Consider the following 23,195-nt stretch of genomic DNA (forward strand, 5'->3'; position numbering starts at 1 on the left):
GGCCCGGTTGTCTGGGGAGATGTGGGAAGCTCTGTGAGAGCCTTCTTCTTTTTCAACTTGGAAGTCTGGGAATGGGCAGCAAATTAATGGAGAATGTTTCCTTTAAGTAATGAGAAAAAATGTGAATTACTGCTGAGGTTTCCATTCTGCATCAGCAGGAAGCCATTTTTCTACTCTGGTCAAAGATTTTAAGGAATATTTGGCACATGAGGACAGCACTGACATTGTGCATTTCTATCACATGGTCTTGAGATTGATGCCATTTACTCATTCAGGCTTGATTCTGGAAATATGTAGGTAGGTTACCTGCTTATTCAGTGGTCGCTGGGAATGATTTAGTGGATTTATGAAAACATCCATGTCAGAACCTCATAACCCCAGAGACATTGAGGAAAATATAAATCTGGAGCTCTGAAGATTGATATTAGTTGTGACACTTCCAATAGGAAGGTAAATGACAACATTTCTTAGATATGATCATTTACAAAGTGAAAATGCCAATGTAACTAATAAAATTTGAAACTATTTTCTCATGACTAATTATACTCTGAAAGTGAATGTGCAGCTATAGTTACCAAGTGATGGGGAAAATTCAAAGGCCCATAAATACACTTTAAACATAATCATCCTTTTTGCCAGTAGAAACCATGACCTTTCACAACTGAAATATATAGAAAAGCATAAAGAATATATTAAAGTAGCGACACTGTGGAATTATGCAGGTTCTAAACAATTATGGAAGAAGAGAGCAAAAAATCTGAAGTAGACAAGTAATTTGGGAACTTGGCAGCTAATTCATTCTGAGTCTTGCACTGCATTTCTTAAGTTCCCACACACATTGTGTTTCTAAAGCTAAATCCTGTAGGCCCTTATCAGCTCACATTTAAGGGTTAATTTACAGACCCTCGGTCCTGCAGAACATGGTTCATTGTTTTTTTCACAGCTGCATAAAACATTGTAAATGTTTTTTAGCAAATAATATTGGAGTAGAAAATAAAAGGCAAATCTTAGAGGAAGACCAGTTTTTTAGTAGTGGGTCTGGATTCTGTGACAGTGAAGTAGCTGAACTAGAGGGTTATACATACCTGACTGAGCCAGTAAGGCAAATTGACAACTTGTGTGTTTATACAGCTTTGTGTTTTTATATTCTTTCCCAAATTCATGTCTCTTGCTGGCTGTGAAATAGAAGCAGATACAAATGGTTAAACTCCTTTGTCCAAATTCTGCTGTTATCTATATTCACTATTTTTTCCTGACCTGTGCAGGACCCCCTGACCTAACCCCTCAAATGCTGCCTCTACAAGATGCCCCTAGTGAGGCCCCCCTTGATTCCTGGAACCTAACCCTCTTTCAGAACAGTCCAACAAATACTTTCCAAATTAGGGCTATTCAACCACCCCTGCCCAGAGTCACAGAACACAATTACCAACATGATTTATCTGAAGAATTTTCAACTCTTGAACGTACTGTGGTGACATTTGCTGATGGTATTCTTAGCATGCATGGGAGGAATGGGGCATTTTGTTAATATGTATCTGTAAGGTAAGGTGTGTAGGATATGGCTTTTTCAGTTCCCTGTACTAATGTTAACCTGGCATGTTAAAAGCTATCCTGGGTTTACAAAAATAATATGGCAAAGGCATTATGAAGGACAGCCAGAATGATTCTGCATGAGAAAAGGAAGTTCTTGGCTAAAACTTGTTGTTGCTGATGCTGCTCAGCAGGAGGGGAGCCCCCACAGCTCTGGAGACACGGGGTGAAGCCACACGCTGGCTCCCATCAGGACAATCCAGACAAACATCTTGCCCTTCACCACAGCTCTGTAATTTGAAATGCAGAGGAAGGAAAACTACAGGATTAAGACATAGGAAGACAGAAAATTTTTCAGATTTCCAAATGTGGAGAAAAGAGACCTCAGCTACCTCCAAGTGCGTAACCAGTACTACTTTCCATGACTGCATCATGATGAGCATCTCACAATGCACTGCAATTCTTCCCTGCATGCAAGTGCATCAAAATGCCACAAAATCACATCAGATTTTGTGTTTGTTTCTCAGTTTTAGACAAAACCATTTGCATAAATATTCTTATAAAACTTTTGGGGTTTTTATCTCTTGTATTTATTAGGGCATACTAGCACCACAATAATTACATCAATGCAATGATACCAGTCGAAAGTTCTGATGAAACAACTTGCACAGATCAAACTTCATTTGCAATTTCTGAAGGAAGTGCAGAGAGCTTGATATCAATGTTTTCCCAAAGGGTAGAATTATCTGAAGTGCAGGGTGGGGCTGAAAAGGGGAACAACTTCAGACAGTCATTAACATTTTAGAAAAGGACAAAATGCTTCATAGCAGCTAAAGGTAAAAGGCTACAAATACTGTTTAACCATCTATGCAGGTATTGGTCTTGCCATGGGAATGCTTTGCAATTACAAATGGAAAGGCAGATTGTACACTGAAGGGAGGTCCTCAATTTTCTTTAACATGGGTTTCACACTATGGAAAGCCTGGAGCATTTTGTATAGATCAGCTCAGTGAATGGAATCACTACCAGAAAGATGCCTTACCAAGTGAAGAAGATGGAAGACAGCAAGAAGACTCTGGCACCTGCTAATTCTGCTGCTAATTTTAATGTTATTTTAATTGCCATCACGGAGAATGGAATGAAGAATCTGAGGCCCAGTCCTGTTCTCATAACATTTTATGAGAGGTTTGGCACCAGCTTTCATGAGAACAGGACTGGGCGTCATACCTTCATATCCTAGTTATGTGAGAGGGACTGCCAGAATCTGTATCATCTGAAGTCAGATGGCCTCTGTAAATTAAGCAAATGAGCAGAAGCCAGCAACAGGAGAGGAACTGCAAAGATGAATTCAAAGGGAATTGCCTATAGAAGGGAGAGAATGGATGTTAAAGCAGCAGAAATATGGCTGAGTTGAATTAACTAGGGTATAAAAAAGCTGAATATTCTGCCTACCATGCTGGGAGAAACTTAAGAGAACCTCACTCAGATTTAGGAGACTGTAAGGAAAAGAAATAAACTGAAATGTGACAGACTAAAAAAAAAATCCCACCAAAGAACCCATAACACACCAACAAAAAAAATAAAGCCAAAAACCACAGACTGAGCTCTCCTAAAGCATCTTCCAAAATTCTTAGGTATTTGAAATCAACAAATTCTGCCATATGAAACACAGAAGTGTCTCAACAAAAATGCCCTAGGAATACAACGGCTTTTACATGCATGAAAAACAAGACAGAGACAGATTAACTCACTGCAAGTGAAATCGAAGACCCTCAGCCATGTGGCATAGGCTTCTTCACTGAAAGGGTGGTCAGGCACTGGAACAAGCTGCCCAGGCAGGTGGTGGAGTCACCTGCCTGGGCAGCTTGTTCCAGTGCCTGACCACCCTTTCAGTGAAGAAGCCTATGCCACATGTCCAAGAAACAACGTGGTTTAGTTGGCAAGGTGGTGTTCAGTCACAGGTTGGACTTGATGATCTTGGAGACCTTTTCCAACCTAAATGATTCTGTTATTCTGTGAGTGAAAGTTCCTCAAAGACTGGAGGGGGAGAGAGGTGTCTTTGTAGACAAAGAGTTTCTTTCTTCAAGAAAGCATCAACACACTAGTGAAAAAGAAAGAGCCAGAGAAAAATGGGGCAACACAACCTGAACCTGTTCCCAGGAATACAGAAGCCAGATGTCAGTTAGCAACTGAATGATGGTGCTTACAACTGGAGAGGCAAACACTCATTCCTGGATTTCCTTCCAATACATGAGAATGAAAAAAATGGATAAATAGAGAGAGTGAACATAACCAGAAAGTACAACATGGTGAACAAGGCCTGCACAATGCAAAGCCAGGAGGGACATCTGCTCACACAAGATGTTGTGCACACTGGACTGACGGCACAGGAAAGCTGACCTCACCTGTATGCATTGAACTGAAGTGGCCATGGGGAAGCTTGGGTTCATGCTGATCATTAATAAAAATTCAGATTTAAAACTTGACACAATTACTTTGAATAACAGTATTCTGCTTGAAGAAGTGCATGCCTACTCCCAGACTGACATCAGATGGAATGTGGAGCAGGACAGCAGAGAAGAGAGGACAAGATCTACCTATATCTCATGTTTCTGCTGAACTGAGACAGTGAAACACAGAAAAATAAATGAAAGAGATCTGGGAAGATTGGGGAATGAAGTAAGAGCCAGAAAGTAGAGGGTCAGCAAGAAACCTGAACCACCATCAGAACATCTTAGGCAAAAACAACAGGCTAAAGAGAAGGAGCAATCAGAGGAGATACCCTTACAGTGGACACAGAAATCTCAAAGCAAGTGAATGGATCTGGGGCAGGGAAGGGATTAAAAAGAGCCAAGAGCCTAGAGGATGCTAGATAACATGCAACAAGAGGAGGGAAAGGCATCTGGATGATACCTTAAAGGAAGAAAATAATGGGTACAGGCAAGTAGTGGAAATGAAAGAAAAAAAGACAGCACTGGACAAGTGCTGATGCTTGTGTAGGATTCCTAGGCAGAATAGGATACAAAAAAAATACCACTATAGGAAAAGCAAACTCTCATGCATGAAACAAGTGAAATGCAAAGGTTTTAGGGGAACCCAGGAGCAGCTTTGGAGGCATCAAAGCCTGGAGGATTACTGTGAGACACAGTGGTGAGGACTCCAGGAGGAAAACTGGAGGTAGTCCCAGGGCTAAAGACAGGAAAAAGCAGAGGAGAATGGAAAGGAGAATTAGAGGATGAGTGAGAGGAGCTCTTTGCATAGGGGATGAGCTACAGGAATAGAATAGGGAAGCAGGAAGGCAACAGAGGATGTGGCTCAAGAACAGAGAGCAGGTTCCAGGAGAAGAGCAGGTTGGTATAGGACAAGGGGCTGAGGAAGACAGCACGGATTAGGAGCTGTGAGCCACGCTGGCAGCTGGCAGCAGGAGCTTGCTTATTCAGCAAGTCAGGCGGTAATTAATTAAATCAAGGCAAGCAGCAATCAGTCAGTTAAATCGGGTAACAATGACTCAATTAAGTTGAACTGGGGAACAATGAATTTATTACATCAAACCAGGGAACAATGAACCAATTAAATCAGCTGGAAGCCTCCATGGGTCCATCCAGAGCCTGGGCTAGGTGCCACCGGGGTGGGGACTCGCTGCAGCCGCCTGCTCCAGGAGAAACATCACCACAGCAACTGAGCATCGCTGCTGACAGCCCTGCTTGTCCCCTCTGCCCAGAGCAAAGAAGGACACGGCAGTCTACAGCCAGTCTGATGGAATATTTGTAATAAACAAAAGGGGTGGGGAAATGGAAACTGTCAGCTTCCAAATTAACAATAGTGTTGCAGAAATTACTGGGCTGCCTAAGGATGAAGAAAGCACTGCCTTTCAAATCAGGCTGATGCTGGATATCCGGAGCTGTCAGCTTAAGAAATTGAGAGGCTTTGATGGTGCCTGACGATGATTTAGTCCACCCTAACAAGCATGCAGGAGAGGTACACTTTCCAAGGGCATCCTGGAAGAGTATGGCTATGTACTGAAACAGCTGCCCATGCCCATTTTGATGTAAAAAGCATAAATTATATGGATTGGTGTGAGTCAGGCTGATCATGTACTGGCAGTACTAAGAACAATTTTCATCTTCTTTCATTGGCTCCCCATATAATTTGGTATTGAGGTGGTTTGGTTTGGGTTTGGGATTTTTTTTGTATTTTTTTTTCTCTCCTGTTCCTTCTTCTATCTCCACAAGCAGAGGACATCACTAAGATCACTGAGTTGCCTTAGCAGGAAAGCACCCAGTATGTTTCTCCAGGGATATTTCATGCATATCAGTTAACTGAAAATAAAAAAGGGAAGGCCTCATTGATGAGGACAACCTCAGGTCAAAATGGTGAGGGAGACAGCCATCTACCCATTATTCAATGGAAGTGCAATCCTAATGGTTCTCTAAGGGCACCTGTAAGGCCCTTGCAGGTGAAAAAATGTACTGCTTTTCAAGGCAGTACAAATGCTTGAGGTGCTGCAATGGTTAATAAACAGGGATATTACATGGGCAACCTTTATCTTACTACACATGGTCATTAAAGTAATTATATTGAAAAGGAAATGACTCTTTGGGTGTTATTTCTGGCTAGATGAGGTCCTGGGATTTGCCCAGAGTGTGTAAATCAGGGCCAACACAATCCCTGTAGGAATGCTGACCAGTAAATTAAACTGAAAATAAAAGCTGAAGAACAACTTCCTGAGCAGCATAAAAGGATGGGGCTTGGTCCAAGACATTGTATATACTGATATATATATTATCAGTACCTTGTGTATCCCTGTTGTCCCCTAATAAATGTGCCACAGGACAGCGTGAACTTTGAGACACACTGGCACAATAGTTTCATGCTGAAGGATTGGACTTCATTTTCTTTTCCCTGCTCTGAACTGCTAAATAGTCAGAAGGCAAAAAGAGTCTAATTAGAGATGTGAAGGTTTGGAAAGAAACCAGAAATTTTCAAGACGAATAACCTCCTGCTTCCAGTCTGCACCACAGTGTTTGAGCAGTCGTCTGCCATGGAAAAATGGAAAAGCAACTTCCTGGGGTTTGTTTTTTCTCTTCCTCTTTTCTCCCTTCTGAATAATATTAAGACTGAGCAGTTGGACCTGGTCTTATACAAATCTTCAGTCTAATGAAGTACATAAAAATTAGGTTAAAATTTCAGTCAACAGTTCAAGTAATTTCAGACTCTGGTTTATTAATGCTCAGAAGAAAAACTTGACCTATGCCAGTATTTCAAAAAGCATAATTTAAATGCTCTACAGGACAGTCAGTGATTGTGATTATGACCTTGATTGTGATTATGACCTAGATGATGACATGCACTATCAAAGAGATTGATCTTATCATAAATTTGGGCTTTGTATCTAAAGCTACTCTTGGTCAATAGGATGTTGTGACAACTATGTCTATTAAAAAAAAATTATTTTCAAATAGTATTATCTTGTGAGGCATCTAGTGTCACAAAATTTCTGAACCCTGTAACTAATTTTCCTTTTTGTTTATTTGTTAGGAATGGATGAGATTTATGTTTATCCATCCCTTTTTCTCACATTTTACCTTAAAATTATGTCAACAAACAAAACATAGTTATATGTGTTTTAGTGCACAGCTGCAGCCATTGCAGGAGAAGGGGCTGTAATTATTCAAAAGTTATCAATTCACATGTATTTATTTCACAGTTTTATCAAACAGCAATTTTTATATGCTAGCTAAATAATACACTATATTTTTATATGATAGCTAAATAAAATTTTCCTTATCTGTAAATGAATAAGTACAATTTAAATCTGTTTATTAAGTGGTCAATTATTAAATATATTTCATTTTTACTCTCATAAATAAAGATCAAACATTGTGATTAAGACTAGGACTTCCAGTCCTTAAATTTCCAGCACTGACACAGGTCTCATTCTTTCTATCTAGTGTCCTTTGCATCATTATTTATAATCAAAGAGGGTGCTGATGCTACTGGGTCAGAGAAATAGCATTCAACAGATGAGAGATGAAAAAATTACCCAGCAGAGGAGAAGCTGCTCTGTTTCTCCCTGCTACTCATTCACCTGGTGCTCTCCACTGTGGTCACATCTAGGGAACAGATGGTTTGATATTATCTAATTTTTGAAACACAGACAAACATATCACTTAAGACTTTTTCTTTACTGCCAGAATTGGATGCTTTTGCCTTGGGAGAAGCACCAGGTGTTGGCCTCCAACCATAACACCCCCCCCCCCCCAAAATCAGTGCAGTGAAGACCAGACAAGGCAGCTCAGAGAGCTCCACACCACTGCCCAGGGCCTACCTCCTTTAGGTAATTTCACAGGGAGACCCATAGGGTCTTGTTTCCACTGTCTTTTAATGGAAAAGACCTCCAAAATCATCAAGTCCAACCATGCCAACTAAACTATAGCACTAAGTGCCATGTCCAGTCATTTCTTGAGCACTTTCAGGGATGGTGACCCCAACAGCCCCCTGGACAGCCCATTCCAATGCCTGGCCAATCTTTCAGTGAAGAAATTCTTCCTGATGCCCAACCTGAACCTCCCTTGGTACAGCTTGAGGCCTTTTCCTCTCCTCCTGTCATTAGTTGGCTGGGAAAAGAGGCCCACCCCACCTCACTACATCTTCTTTCAAGCAGTTGTATAGAGCAAGAAGGTCTTCCCTGAGCTTCCTTTTCTCCAGGATAAACACACTCAGGTCCCTCTAGCTGTTCCTCATAGGACTTACAATTTTGATTTATATTTTCATAGTATTTCTCTTACTGCAAGAAGAACACCCCAAAACCTCTATTTGGTGGCAAACACAGCCTTGAAAAAACAGCACAAAACTTAAAATTCTCTGCTGAAGTTAAATATACCCAATGTTTATACAGTATTTTGACATTTTTCAAGGTCACTGAACCAAGTTGGAAGGTGACTGGAGAGAGAGCAACACGATTTCCTGATGTATCTTCTAAAGCTTTTCTTCCTGTAGGAAATGGGCTTTCCCTTTTGCTATGTGCAGATGTGTGGCCAGGGCCAGAGCCACCTCCCTTCCTCACACACGCTATACGTGTGGACCTTGAACATCATCTGAGCACACAACTCCCACAGATGTCAGCGAGCACAGGGAAACTCAGCCCTCAGGTATTTATTGCATGTCTAGCTAAGCATCACATCTTAGACCTTGGGCCTGGTCCTACAGCTGCTGCAGTGAACCAATTTCCCTGGGTTCCCTGGATGGGGTATAATTAACATATGGTCCCAGAGCTGATCCAGCTTGGATTAAATGCCTCAGATCTCTTCCAACATGAATTTTCCTATGGTCCTAATGTACATGTTCCATGGATCTAACTGCAAGGGTAGGAAAGGGTGATGGAGAAAAGATGAGCACTAGAGGGACAGAAGCTAATGTTTAAACCACAGCTGATGATGACTTCTTATCTTTCAAGTATTAGATTGTTTGTGCAAGAAATTTCTATCTCTTCCTCCTGAACATGAAATCAAAATTAAGTAACTGAATTTTACTACAGATTTTCTCAGACATTATTTGTATTTTAGGAAGTGGAAAAACAAGGCAGTAGAATTCGACTGGAAATCATTTATCATTCAAGTCCTTATAATCTAAACAAGCACAAACACATGCGTTTTTCACCCAAAGTCTGAGCAAATGTCCTGTTTGTCCAGTTGTGGTGCACATTTTCTTTGGAACTTTAGTTAAGAGGTTTACAAACCATTTATTTAGTTTGATGTGCCTGTGTGCAAGACAGAGTACCGTTTTGGGCAGGGATTTTTGGACCTAAAGTAAATTGTTCCCTCAGCAACTGTATTCCTTGGAAACAGAAAAGTTTCCAAAATAGGTCTTTGCACTGGCAAATATCCGCAGCTCCGTGAAAGCCTGCGAGTCTGCAGGGCACCGCTGTAGCATTTCAATCGCACTTGGAAAACAAACCTCCAAAAGCCACAAACTACTGGCTCTTCCCTCTGTGTTTGGCCAGCAACTCTTTTAATGATTTCCAGGAGAAAAGACCTGGCTTTTTTCTGTCCCAAAGCCCTGCTGAATACCTGAATTCCTCAAGATGGAAACACGACCCTGTTATCTCACAAAGATATGCGTTCCCCCTGAAACCCCCCCATCACCTCGTATCTGCTGTTGCCCGGATCTCCCTTCCCCTCACGCTCTCCCCCTACCACCCCTGGCAGGGGTCGAACGGGGGCGTTCGCCCCGGGGCGGCCACAAGCCCTTCCCACCCCTTATTTTGGCTGTTTCCCCCTCACGTTGGAAGCCCAGCTGGCCACACAGCCCCCTCCGCGGGGCACAGCGGCGAGGACGGGCGCCGAGCTCCGCCCTGGCTTCCCCACCGCCTCCGCGGGCGGCCGGAGGAGCGGGGCGCGGGCGGGGGCGGGCGAGGGGCGGGTTAAAAGCGGCGGCAGGTGAACGGGGAGGGACCTTAAAGCTCCGGGGCGGCGAGGCTGGGGCGGCCGCTCCGCAGGCACCGGCGGAGCCACGTTGATCGGCGCAGGCCGGCCGCGGTGCCGGCAGCTCCCGGCGGGGTGAGCGGCCCGCAGCGCTGGGCGCCGCTGAGGCAGGTGAGGGGCGCGGCGGGCGGGAAGGGAGGAAGAAGGGGCGCGGCGGGGCAGGTGCCCCCGGGCAGGTCCCGCCGGGCAGCCGAGGCCGCACTTGTTGCGCTCCAGCGCGGGGCCGGGACCGCGGCAGCGGAGCCGGGAGCTCTGGTGGCGCTGCCCGCCGGGGAGGGAGCGGGGCCGGGCGCGGAGGCGCCGTGCGCGCTGCCCACCCTCCCCGGCAGGGTTTGCCCTGCGCCGTGTGGGCGCTCTCCGCTTCCGTCCCCAGCAGGAGCGACACCGGGAGAGCTCGAGCCCCGCGAGCAGTTTGGGTTGGGAATGCTCATGTCTCTGTTGGTTACGCGTTTAACTTAAAACGATGTCTTTATTCACGTCCCAGCAGCTCTCTGTAAGCGCGTTATGTGAAGTACGTACGAGCAGCTACAACAGCAAGCAAAATCAAGGCTCCTGCAATTACAGGTAATTTGCGACACGCCTACAGATGTTAAGAGAGCTGCGGGAAGGTAAACAGCTTGCATCAGTAAAACTGACAGGTCCTGTGAGTGTCTGATCACACACTGGAAACATTCCTTAGAATTACAGGGGGAATAGGAAACGGGGTGTGAGTCAGAAATAAATGTATTTCTGAGTATCGGGGCTGGATAAGACCGCACAAAGAATGAGTACTTAAAGCCTTAAATAAAACACGAAGGACGTGCTGGAGTAAGAGCAGGAGTGCTTGCTTAGCTCCTGGCGCTAGCTGGAAGCTGGGCATGCTCTGGGCATGACTGTATTTCTCGTCATTGGGCTTTCCTGCATTGGGTGTTACTTTCACAGTCTCTTCTGTTGAAGAATCTCTCCCGTGCTTCCAACAGAGGAAGATATTTGCTTGTCTTGTACTCCATTCGTTTTCACCGTGTAGCCTGGAAATAACCTTAAGAGAACAGACAGAGTGTTGAAAGAAGGAAGTGGCCATTTATCATAAGAATGCTCTTTTAAACCCAGTTTTTATAACTTTGATCATTAATGGGATTAATGGCTGTGACCTGTATGAAATACTACGAGGGTTTGGGTCGAGATTCTGTTTGGGATTACCACAGGGTATGTGTGTATACTAAGTCAAAAGCAGAATAAAATGTATTTACATCCTTGATTTTGTTAAAGGAGTTACGTAATTTCTAACATCTCTTTGCCTCTGCTGCTCAGCGTGGAAGCCCTACTTGCCAGATATATCCTTTGAAGAGTCCCAGAGAAAAGACAGTAGGCAAAAGGATGTGCTTGTGTTAGATTTATCTTAGAGAATAAGGCAATAGTCAGACAAGCCTTAGCCTGGAATAAGGAGGTACATCCATGTGTCATCTAAGCATTGCAATGTAAATTTCCAGGTGGGCTTTCCAGCACATTTCCAGAGCCATGAGATGACTTCTCTATGGCATGTGTCAGGGTTTCTAGGAGATTTCAGACAGTCCCCAGAACTGTCAGTCTTATAATTGGTAGGACTACATATTGCAGAGCTTAAAAGTGGAACAGTAAAACCCCATGAATTAAAATGCTTCTGTGGAGAAATTGATTCTGTCCTGACAGGGCCAGTTCTCTCAGTTTGCTGAAGCTGGGCCTCTGAGGCCTCTGACAGTGCTGCTGATTTGCATCCCTTGATGCACAACCCAAGTTGTTGGGCAGCCTCATTTATGTTGTGCAAAGAAAAGTAATTTTACAGTGGAAAAGGTATAGCAGACCATCTTAATAGCTGGAAAAATAGTAGCACTTTGAGCTACACGTACAAGTTTCTCATAGCAGTCATTGCATAATTTCAGTTGGTACTTGTGAGTAAAGAGGATGCTTTTACAAGTTGATTCTTGTGAACAGTTTCAATTAAATCAGTGGTTCCAGACAGTGCATGAAATAGGAACATGGGCTGAAGCTGTTTTTCCTTTTGATGTTTTCCCTTGTTCTGTTCCTTGCTGATTTTGTTACTTAATGGTGACTGATGAGATATCTGAAAGGAGAGCTGTGACTCTTGCCTGGCTAAACACCAGTTTGTGTAAGGAAAAACTTGAAGTGATGATATTTGAAGCAAGATAACATGCTGTCAAAACAGCAGGAATGTGGAAAAAGAGAAACACATCTCCTATTAGTTGATAAAAGAATGTTGAAACTAATTCTATTCCTTATCTCACACCTGCATTTCTTCCTGTAATAAGAGTTTTTAAAAGGAAAAAGTTGCTTTTGACTTTACTCTTGATGAGTGAAGTAACAAAATACATGCTCAAAGAAAAGCTGCAGTGCAGTATCAAATCTTGGCATTTATGAGTTTAATTAGTGTTTCCAAAAGGGTCCAAGTTCTGTGTGTGAAAGAAGTCAGTGGCTTGCTGATTTTATAGGAAATGTTACATTGAAGCAGGAGCAAGCAGATTGGTAGAGGGGATGTAGACATTTGCCTAGGTGTAGGGGGATGGAAATAGGAATTAGGTAACAGTCTTTAAAACAAAAAGCAACATAAAAATATCATAACTAAAAAGATATTTTGATGACTGGGAGCAGGGTACAATTATCTCTAAAACTTTTTTTTAAATACAGGAAATAGGACACTTGTATCAGTGAAGACATAGTCCTGGGGAATTCAGCTTTCTTCCAAAGCAAGAAGCTTTAAGCACACTTTGAAGGAAGGGTTTACATGGGAAAATGGCTGAGACAGGCTAAATTCTAATAGGACTTGTGCTGTCTTGTTATGCCTTCAAGTGTGACCTCTGATTTCCTGTTTTGTACGAGTGGAATGAATTTTGTGCAGAGATGTTCTGGAGGATAGTAATCCTCCAGTTACCCTTGCAGGCTAGTGAAACTGGTATGGATATTTCCAGGCATCCTCGGAAAATGACTGAAAACTTATGTGAGGGCATGAATAATGGGACAGTCGGAAGGGTATTATTGTGGGTAGAAACTGAACCCTTAAATGCTGTTGATATTTAAGTAGCATAATTTTTTTAGTAACACTTAACTACATACAAATTGGGTCCTAATCTGTTTGGTTTCTCTGGGTTTCATGCTGAGTTTAATTAGAGCAAAGAATACCTCCTGTTTTCCTAAACTTGAGTAGAAGGAAAGAACAATGCTTGCAGTGTTCAGACCTGCAACTGTCAGAGGTTTCCTGTTGCTGATTAGTCTTTGCCTGTTCTTGTGTCAAATCAGATATACTGTAATCCCTCTGTCACAGCTCTTCTCCTCTCCAGTTTCCACTCTGATCTGGAGATAGGTGTTCAGAACAAAGTTTAAGAGCTACTAGAGAGAATTGCACAGGCTTTTGTGATTGCTACACTGTTCCTTTGATCTTTTTCAGCTTTTTAGGAAAGAAGTAGAGCTGTTGATATTCCAGAGTCTTCCAGCTGCTTACTCCTTGAAGTTTTTAATATACTACTGTAAAATTAAAATAGCTGGGAGCTACCTATTAAAGGATTTTTAGTTGCCAAGGTCTAAGTTCAAAGCTTTGTCTTCTTGCATTTTGAACTCTGCATTAAAATGCATTAAATGCTGCATTAAAAGCAGTGTAGGGAGCTGCATTCTTTTTCAGGTGTCAGAAATATCCTGGATTATTGAATTCAAGCTCTGTGCTTCCAGCTTTGAACTGGTACTTGTCTGTCTTGGTTCTCTGAGCCTGTGAAGCTTGTAATTGCAGTGGAGCATTTCAGGAGAACAGCCCTGTAAGATGGTGAGATTTGTTATCTCCAGTTTAATGTCTGGGAAACTGAGGCATGGGACAGACTGACAAATTAGGTAGGAAGTGATTGCTGTAGCCTGTGTACCAGCCTTTCTTGGTGAAATAAAAGGATGCTGTCTTTTGGAAGATGTTAATCTGTATTTATTAGAATATCCTTGCTTCAGCCTTGGCAATGCTGCTGTTCTTGTGGTACAGCACCAACACTAACTCAGCAACAGGAATAACAAAATCTACACACTAGCAATTAAGTGCTTGCTGTAAACTAGAAGCCAGGTTGGCAGGGTGGAGGCATGCTGATGCGAAACTGCTGAAACCCAGACTAGTGTGTTCTTCAAATCTGGGTAATGACACAGCATTATACAGCTCTAGGACGCCTCAATGCTGGTTATCAGCCCCTCTGTGAGCCACTGCTCCCAGTGCAACTGTTGAGATCAATACCTGAAATGAAAGTTGTTTGAGCAGCACCTTTGAATGTATGTTGGACCTCAACGTGCAGCAATATTTCTTGTGCTGAGTTGGGTCATAAAATAATTTTGGTAGTGATTTTGCATCTGATAGTTTAGACATTCTAAAGCTTTTCTATGGTAAAAGTTCTGCATTAGAATTGCCACTCTCAGGGATGAGTTACCTTTGTCCCCTGCTTGGGAGGCAGGCACAGGCACTTGAGACCAGTGCTTTTTTGCTTAAAGATTATCTTGGTTAACACATTCCTACATGGGATAAAGTGACTTTTGTCTTGGCAGACTGCTGATCTTTTATCAGTATCCAGAGGCACTGCTGAAAGTGGTGGAATATCACACTATTCTGGTAACTCCTGGTACACTGTACACTAAAATTCTGATAGAGGGGGAGTCATTGTGAACACCCTCTAAATTTCTTTTGGAATCCAGTACAGTAAATAAATTGGTATCCAAATTGAAAGCAAGAAAGGGTATAATCTTTCTCTAAATTTATGTGTAAATTAGGAGTCTGTGGACCTCTTCTTGAATGGGACTCCTAGATGTTCCTACAACATAAGCAAATATTGTAATACTTACTAGTGACTACTTTTTTTGCTTGATAATATCCTTTAGCAGAAGCACCATATACGTATGTGACAGAGACATATCTTCTGTTGTTTTCTCACCTTCACTGTATTCTAGTTGTGGATTTAGCCACTGACTAATGATTTTCCAGGATAACAGTCTTTAACAGAGGAAAATGGTTAACAATTGTCTGTTAACAAGCTAGCTGTACTCATAAACAGGGCAGCTCAGTGATAATTGTCCTTGGTGTTGTGAATTGCAGGGATTTTCACTGGGTGCATGCACTGTGCTGTGATTGCGGTTTAATGTAGGCTTACAGGAGCTAGCTTTAAAGTAGAAGGTAGTCTAGCCATGGCAGCACAGAACACAAAATACTGCCCATAAGCTGTAGAACTACAGAAATAATTAAGCTCTAGTTCTTCTCGTGCTGCTGTCTAGCTTACTAGTGAAAAAAAACCCAAACCAGCAATAAAAAAACAAACCCCAAAATGAAACACCTGTTTGTGTGGCTATGTTGTGTGATCATGTAGAACTGTTTCTCTTGTAACTTAACGTTTCAGTCGAGCATGGTGATCTTTTATGATTGTTTTAACTGTTACTGTAACAACCATATACTATTGTGGTCCTCTAATTGTTGAAATTAAACAGAAGGTGCTGCTGGCAGTAGAACAGAGATCTATGCAGAGGCTTGGAAAAGCTTGTTTTCATGCCTGGTTGCAATTTTTGTGAAGCAGAATTTAAAACTTATTGCACTCCCATGTTAGAAATTATTTTAAATGCTTGGTTACTCAGCCTCACTAACTTAAGCTATCTTCTGTTCTTCCCAGTTTCTTTCTTTATAACCAATCCCTATCCTCATTGCTACTTTACATTTTTTCCCCAAAATTCACCTGAAGCTTTCATATATTCAGTGTATTCTTGTAGTGTGCTGTACTTCTAAGACCAGCAAACTAGGTAAGTCCTTGACTGTATACATACTGTCATTTCTGTAAGCATTTGGCAGGATTTGCTCACACAGAAATAGTAGCTGGACTGGCTTTATCAAAATAGGACTTACCAACCCATTAAAGGGATGTAATTTTCCTGCTTTGTTCTCCTTTGGTCAGCAAGACAGTTAATATTTTACTTGCTAGAAAAAAGGAAAACAAGTATTTGAAAGAAAGATAACCTATGATCAAGGTTCTAACTTTTGAGCAAGTAAAGAGTAAATGAGCCATCACATCAGTACAGGTGGCCCTGACGGGGTGTTGAGTTGGAGTGATCCGCACTGGTAGCTTTAATAGTGCAAAGGGCCATACTTGGTTAACTTAAATTCTGATTGGATCACTGTGTCTGTTTATTGTATAGGGGTGGACACTTTGGCAGTGTCTGAATTGCCTTCATTGGATCCTCTAAGTTGCATTAAGGGGAGCTGTTTAAAGCCAGCTAGTAGGGGGAACACTGTGGCCAAAGTATTTGGATGGAATTCAGGCTGCCTGGATGTGGCACTACAATCTTAGATGTGCCACCTTCAGGGAGAAGATAGTGAGACTTCACTGGTGTCTGATCAGTGCCTGTAGCACTCTGGAGTGATCTAGAAGTCATATGACTCTCCACCAGTGCCCAAACAAGCCTGAGAGGCCACGAGCAAGAAGGGGCAAAGGTTGGTGACTTCCTCAGCAAGCAGCGGGAGGAATAGTGGATGGTGGCAGGAGGAGCTGAAGAGATAGCTGGAAGATTTGGAAAGGTATGTGGGAAGGGTGAAGGGAGGAGGGTTTGGGCAGGTATGAAAGACAAAGGCTTTTTCGGAAAGGAGAGGAGATGTCACTACAAGACTCTGGGCAAAAAGCTGGCTCTTCAAAGTGGGGTGGCTTTTTCTTCTTTCCTGATCCAGTTACTGACATGCCTTTGCTAGAATTGAAGCACAGTTTTTTGGCTTAGCAAGCACAATATACTCTCAGAGAAGATGGAGCAAGTCAGATGAAGAGGAGTGTGTATTATCCTCAGCACTAAAGCTTTGCCCCCCCCCCTTCCCCACTGACTGCTCATTCTTATCAATACTGTCCTTTTCAGATAATCTGTGGGTCTGTGCTGTAGATTGGTAAAATGGATCAGATTAAAAAAAACCAAACCAAGCAAAACATACTAGTCCTGGGAATAACTTAAGGACAAGTCACCTGCTTTGTAATGCACCTTCACAAAGTCACAGGACATGCACTGCAGTGTGACTTCTGGAGAAAACAGGACTAGAGGAGCTTCTTGAGCTGACTATCCACTGGGGAACTTGTATTTTGAATGCCCTTCTGCAAAAGGAGAAGGATACAAATCCATGTGAAGGCATAACAAAATGGCAGCACTGCTGGTGTGCAGTGAGATGAGAAGCTAAGAAACAGGGCTTATGAGGAGGGGATACACAGGTTTCACTTCACAAGCTTTTCACTCTGGAAGGAGATGATTGACAGGCAGGGAGAAAAAGATAGAATGACTGAGAAGAATGTAAGGACTCTGGTGGAGCTGCAGGATAGGTGAATAATGTGTGTAATACCACAGTTTGCGTGGTGCCACTCTTCTATGGGATATCTTTTCAAACATTCATAAGAATTTCTAGTCGTAATACTTAGTTGTAGTGTCATTTTATAAGTACTGTAATTGCCATATGTGTGTAACAGTGACAGAGAACACTAGAAAGTTGTAACTGTTCCTCTGTTTAATTGCCAGGGCAAATTCTGAAAGAAAGTTTGGTCTCATTTTTCATCAATCAGATGACAGAAAAAGGGGTGGAAACAAATAGTTAAAAATTTAGCTGATAGGCTTAGTAAGTATCTCTGATACTAAGGGTCTTTCCCGTGTCCTCATAGAGTCGTTAACCTACAGAGACTCTGTATCTGTGTGCTAATGAAAGAGTCTTTCTTGGAAAAAATAACTTAGCAGGATAACAAGGTAAATCTCTTTCAGGACTAGCCCATATAGATTCTGCATCCTTGAAGGAGGCTCAGGAAAAGTTCCCTGCAATCTGAAGAAGATCTTGGATTTCCCCCTTGGTTTTCAGCTCCTGGAGTATAAGAACACTCAGTCAACCAGGAGGATCTGAGGGAAATGTAGTTTATGGAACTAGTGAAGGAGATTACATTTAGATCCCAGTAACTCAAGGAAAAGATAGTGTTGTGTTGTGTAACAACTGAGTGTCCTCATTTTCTCTGACATGTTGTGTACTTTGACTGATGCTCTGTATTATTGTATGTGACCTACTGATTGTATGTAACTCACTGTAAACCAGAAAGGTTTTTGACATTACTCAGAATGGGAGTGTGACGTGGAAGACAACTACAAAATAGTGTCATCATTTTCTTCCTCATGCAATATGATCCAGATCAGAGTCAGGAAAATCTTGTTATTGACACGATGACCTTTTTGCCAGTAGCTGCTCTTTAAAGCAGCTTTGAAAAGGTGATTTTGCTTATTGGTTCCTTGTGCTGTAAATGCCAAAGAAATATGGTCTCTGAGATGCAAACAAATTAACAAAGTTGTGAAATCAAAACTTTCATGAGTAGTTTCAGATCTGTGAGCACTCTTAGAGGGTCCTGTCTAACAGGCACAAGAAACGTCAGTTTCTTGAATACACAGTAGCTTGCAAACTAACTTTCTGTAAATCCATCTGAAGCAGAGGGGTGGGGCAAATGGGCTGAAATACCTCTGAACACTCTCTGTGGAAAACTGTGGAAGCTGTGAAAACCCAGACAATTGTGGTGTTCCTGAGCAGACATAAAGGTGACATCCTTAATTCATTATAATCATAATGCTTTGAAACTCACTTGCTGGAAACTATATGCTTCTGTTGAAAAAGTCTCTGAGCTGCTGCTGGCCTGTGTGAACTCCTCAAATGTTGACTATAGCGCTCTCCCAGCCTCTGAAATATCTCTCCTAATCTAGGACTAATGCTGTGTTATTGGGGTGGGGGGAGGAACCCCAACCTAACAGGCATTGGCAATGAAAGAGTCTGTCTAGTTACTCTAGGCCCTTTTTGTAGTTAGTGGAGAGAAGCAATTTTGGTATGAATCTTAAACATTGATTTTTAAACATCCAACTTGAGATGGATAATGACCAAGATTTTACCTTCATTGCTTCAAGCTAGTCTGGATTTTGCTTTGACTAAGAATGTAGTCACACTTTTTAAATTGGTGAAGGTTATTCAGATGTAGAAGTCAAATTAATGTGGTGCCATGTGTGTAATCCAGTAGTGAAATATTACCTGCTGATATGTGATTAGGTTATTATTTATGACTAGTTGTAAGTAACCCCACTGCGTCAACAAAATGTTACCACAGCCAGTGGATGTGCTACAATTACATGATATTGCCTTTATTTTAAACCACATGCTTGATGGTATTTGTTTCCTGTCTTGATTAATCTTGGTTTTGTTTATTTGTCTTCTCTTAGGTCAGAGGATTGAAACAAGACAATGGATTGGGGAGCTCTGCATACCATTTTGGGAGGTGTAAATAAGCACTCCACCAGTATCGGGAAGATATGGCTCACAGTCCTCTTCATCTTCCGTATCATGATCCTGGTTGTGGCTGCAGAGAGAGTCTGGGGAGATGAACAAGATGACTTTGTCTGCAACACGCTTCAGCCTGGCTGCAGAAATGTTTGCTATGATCACTTTTTCCCCATCTCTCACATCAGACTCTGGGCCCTGCAGCTGATCTTTGTCTCCACACCTGCACTGCTGGTGGCCATGCACGTGGCTTACAGGAGACACGAGAAGAAGAGGCAGTTCAGAAAAGGAGACCAGAAATGTGAATACAAGGACATAGAGGAAATCAGAAGACAGAGGTTTCATATTGAGGGCTCCTTGTGGTGGACATACACTGGCAGCATCTTTTTCAGACTGATCTTTGAAGCAGTCTTCATGTATGCGTTTTATTTCATGTACGATGGGTTCCGAATGCCTCGCTTAATGAAGTGTAATGCCTGGCCCTGCCCCAACACGGTAGACTGCTTTGTTTCCCGACCTACTGAAAAGACGGTGTTCACTATTTTCATGATTGCTGTGTCCAGCATTTGCATTCTTTTAAATGTGGCTGAATTATGTTACTTACTGACAAAATTTTTCCTCAGAAGGTCTAGAAAAGCTGGAAATTCAAAACAGCAACCCAACCATGAGAATAAGGAAGAAACCAAACAAAATGAAATGAATGAGTTAATATCTGATAGCTGCCAGAACACAGTTATAGGATTTACAAGTAGCTAAGGTGGTGTCAGTGATGATGTTCACTCTTTTTGGAGTGAATGTTTTATTTAAAGGCTGCAAATGAAATCTGTTGTATGAAACAAAGTTGGGTGAGATTATGATGCATAGTGTCAGATGTCGAGTATGTGCATGTCTGGGAAAAGTCAGGGCAGCCTAAACATGTGAAAATTGTGTGAGGATTAAATAGGAAGATATGCTTTCCTATGAGTACCCTTACAAGCTGACTATGACAAGTGGGAAGCCCACTGCTACCTTCATGCTGACACAGCTCCTGAAAACTAAATGCAACAGCAATAAGAACAAAACTCTTTCCAAGCTAGGTATTCTAGTATTACAAGATGTTTTGTAATAGTGATAGTTTTTACTTGTGAACTGATGATTAAAATATTTTTCTAAAATCTAAGATTCCATGTTACTTAAGGTGTTATAGTACAAAACTGTGTTTTATTTCTTAACCAGGTGTATGCAGATGAACCCTGTAATACCATATTCATGGGGGGGAGACAGCAATAGGCTACATACATCTTCACAGTTCTGCAAGTGCTGCTTGAGTCTGGGCAGGTAGCTTGAGGTGCTTGCATACATGCTGCTGGCTTGTAGGGGAATTGTACAAAAGCCCACCAGTGTGGATGACTGAGGTAGCTAGATTCTGAGTGCAGTCATGCCTAAATCCAGCACAAGAATATAGTTATAGCCTATGTAGACTTGTTTAAACATCTAGCAGACCTGGTACTCTCATCAATCTTTTAATTGCATACTGCCAGTTTTATAGCAACTTACATAAGTTTATGTAGATGTTTATTTCTCTAATGTATTAGCTGTATTTGTTTCTTTCTGCTGTATCACATCATGAAACTTCTTTGGTTTTGATTTGTTTGCTTTTTTTATAGTAGACTGATGGTGCTGTTATGAGACTAGAGGCAATCTGGTTTCAAGGACATGGAAAAGTATTACTGGAAATGGAACAAGTCTTCTGAATAAAAGGCAAACACATTAACCTTTCTTAAGTGAAGTGAGAGTCTCTATGTGAATGCTAGGCAAGATTTTAAGTAGGAACTTATGAAAAATTTTTTCAAGTAGCGACTCTGCATCCAAAGTGCACATAACCCCTTCACACCCCTCATTCCCAGCCAGAGTACTGATGCCCTAACTCTTGTTGTCCATACTCTAATAGAGATACACAGGTAACTCTTGAGTGCATGGCAGTATATGCCTGTGGGAGGGATATGCTGGTGAAAGCAGGGGAACCTGAAAGTCAAAGATGTGGGTGCAGTGGAAGACCCCAGCTATGTCTTGTGTGCTTCTTATTTTGGACCACTTCTCACCACCATGTATACACTGATCTTGGTAGACCAATGTTTTGGAGGTTTGTTTTTTGTTTTTTTACAAATGGATTAGCCTTATTGTTTTTTTGGTAATGGAGCTACTCTTCTAAGGGGCATAACAAAGAGCAGGTATCCTTAGGAGCAGAGATTGTAACGGTGCCCTTTTCCTCATGTTGTATCACACTTCTTACAGATGCTCACACAGGTCTGTGTGTGTCTGTGTGCAGTAGGTGGGCTTGGGTGTGTTGGTTGTTTTATGTGTGACTAGTAAAAACCCTAACAGGGAGCAGGCACAAGCAACAAGAGAGAGAAAATACCTAGAGTCAGCTCTGTCCCTGCATGAGGGGCTGAGCTGAGCCCTGTCATTTATCTATTCTCTTCCGCTGGCAAACTCCTGATCTTTCCTGCCTTCACAGCACATTTTCTTTTCTAATCACTGTTGTGAAAAGAAATTGCTGCTAGTCTTCTGAATGTGTCTACCAGCAAGCTCGAGGAAAAAGTATACACAAAACTGTGTATTATTAGTGTGTATTGTTCTCTCTGCAGACTTAAGGAAGCTGTTTCCTTAGGGTCAGGAGGAGGGATGCTCAGGCTGTACCTCACCAGGTCACCCCACAGTCTGCCCAGGGGCACAAGCATTGTGGTGGATCCAAGGTGTGGAGACACAGCTACTTCTCTTCCAGGACTGTTTCATGGAGCAGCTTGAGATTTGACTTTCATCCAGAACATGCTGTAGATCAGATGCTGTATTGTGAATATGAATGGAAATCAATTAGTAATTATGCTTGATTGTCTCAACTCTTCAGTGACCAGTTTGAAATACCCCTATGCTAAATGCCAGTAAACCTGCAAAACACCTTAAAGTAAATATGTTTTCCTCAAATAGAGGAGGGATAGTTTTTCTTGGTGTATTATAAAAGGCAGGCCTGCAAAACCCCAAATGGGGATATGCCGATAGCTCTCTAGATAGTTTTTCTTTTCCTGATCACAGGTTTTCAAACAGTGAGTTCCATTCCAGCAGTTTGTTTTTTCCAGAACATCAGTTCCACGACTGTTTTTCTTTTCATCCTGGTTTAGTGGGCAAAGTTTCAGTGAAGAAATTGTTTGTCTGTAGTCCTTTGTAGGCCAGCACAACTCTGTGTGTGGCCATGCTCTAAATGGATTTGGGTTGGCTGGACATTTCCTGTGTGGTAGCAGGACCTGGTAAGGTGCAGTCTGGCAACACTGCCCTGTTGCTGCGGTGTCCTGGCAGCCAGATGGGTTGGGAACAAATGTGCCAGTCCCTGTCCAATCTACACCAAGGGCAGCTGTAAATCAAAGAGCCAGAGCTGATCCAAGGCTTCACTAGTGCTAAGCCACTGATTGTCTCAGCAGGCAAAACCAGTCATGACTAATGTGTTTGGCTGCAATATTTCTTCTAATTCTATGTACAACCCTAACTATGGACATTTTTCTCTGAAATATCCCTTAACTTCTGTTCCTGCCAAGGTAAAGTCCTGCACAGTTTCAGTGCCCTCTTTAAATTAATCCTACTAGATGGCGTCATGGTGAAATGGCAGCTTTAGTGACTTGTTTCTCCAAGTCAACTTCCCCTGGCTGCTGCATTTTGTGGCCTCAGCAGAGAAGGCAGTTGTGTTTAGCACGGTCATAGTTCACCCTTTCTGCAAGGGAAAGCCAAGCTGCTTTTTTTTGTTTCCAACTTCCTGTGTCTTCCCAAACTGGCTGGGGCTGGCTGGGGCTGCTCTGAACTGCAAAGCACACTCATCCTCAGACATTCTCTGTGCTTGCCCTTGCTCCTTCCCTGCA

The 23,195-nt window shown here is 42.3% G+C and overlaps 1 protein-coding gene and 1 long non-coding RNA gene across 6 annotated transcripts; one reads left to right on the top strand and one right to left on the bottom strand.

Annotated features, from left to right (window-relative positions):
- Nucleotides 1–545: 545 nt before the first annotated feature.
- On the bottom strand, nucleotides 546–10,114 carry LOC146444886 (uncharacterized). Its single transcript, XR_014852777.1, has 3 exons — nucleotides 9,985–10,114; nucleotides 1,086–1,175; nucleotides 546–661 (listed from the first exon to the last, which is right to left on the bottom strand). It is a non-coding gene; the product is annotated as an uncharacterized LOC146444886 (long non-coding RNA).
- Nucleotides 9,965–21,064, top strand: LOC146444887 (gap junction beta-6 protein). 5 transcript variants are annotated; one of them, XM_085063268.1, is made up of 3 exons: nucleotides 9,965–10,120; nucleotides 10,501–10,577; nucleotides 19,251–21,064. In XM_085063268.1, exon 3 carries the CDS (start codon nucleotides 19,273–19,275, stop codon nucleotides 20,062–20,064), a length of 792 nt encoding a protein of 263 aa, XP_084919394.1. In that variant the 5' UTR covers nucleotides 9,965–10,120; nucleotides 10,501–10,577; nucleotides 19,251–19,272; the 3' UTR covers nucleotides 20,065–21,064. The 5 variants fall into 5 exon arrangements, with proteins under 5 accessions (XP_084919394.1, XP_084919376.1, XP_084919386.1 ...); XM_085063250.1 differs by having other exon boundaries at nucleotides 9,966–10,124; XM_085063260.1 differs by having other exon boundaries at nucleotides 9,967–10,124; nucleotides 10,498–10,577.
- Nucleotides 21,065–23,195: the final 2,131 nt, after the last annotated feature.

Source organism: Lichenostomus cassidix, chromosome 1, assembly GCF_008360975.1.
Source record: "Lichenostomus cassidix isolate B80296 chromosome 1, HeHo_3.0, whole genome shotgun sequence".
Classification (NCBI taxonomy): Eukaryota; Metazoa; Chordata; class Aves; order Passeriformes; family Meliphagidae; genus Lichenostomus; species Lichenostomus cassidix.

Excerpts from the sequence above, each read along its gene's own strand:
- LOC146444887 (XM_085063268.1), top strand. The coding sequence starts at position 19,273 with ATGGATTGGGGAGCTCTGCATACCATTTTGGGAGGTGTAAATAAGCAC.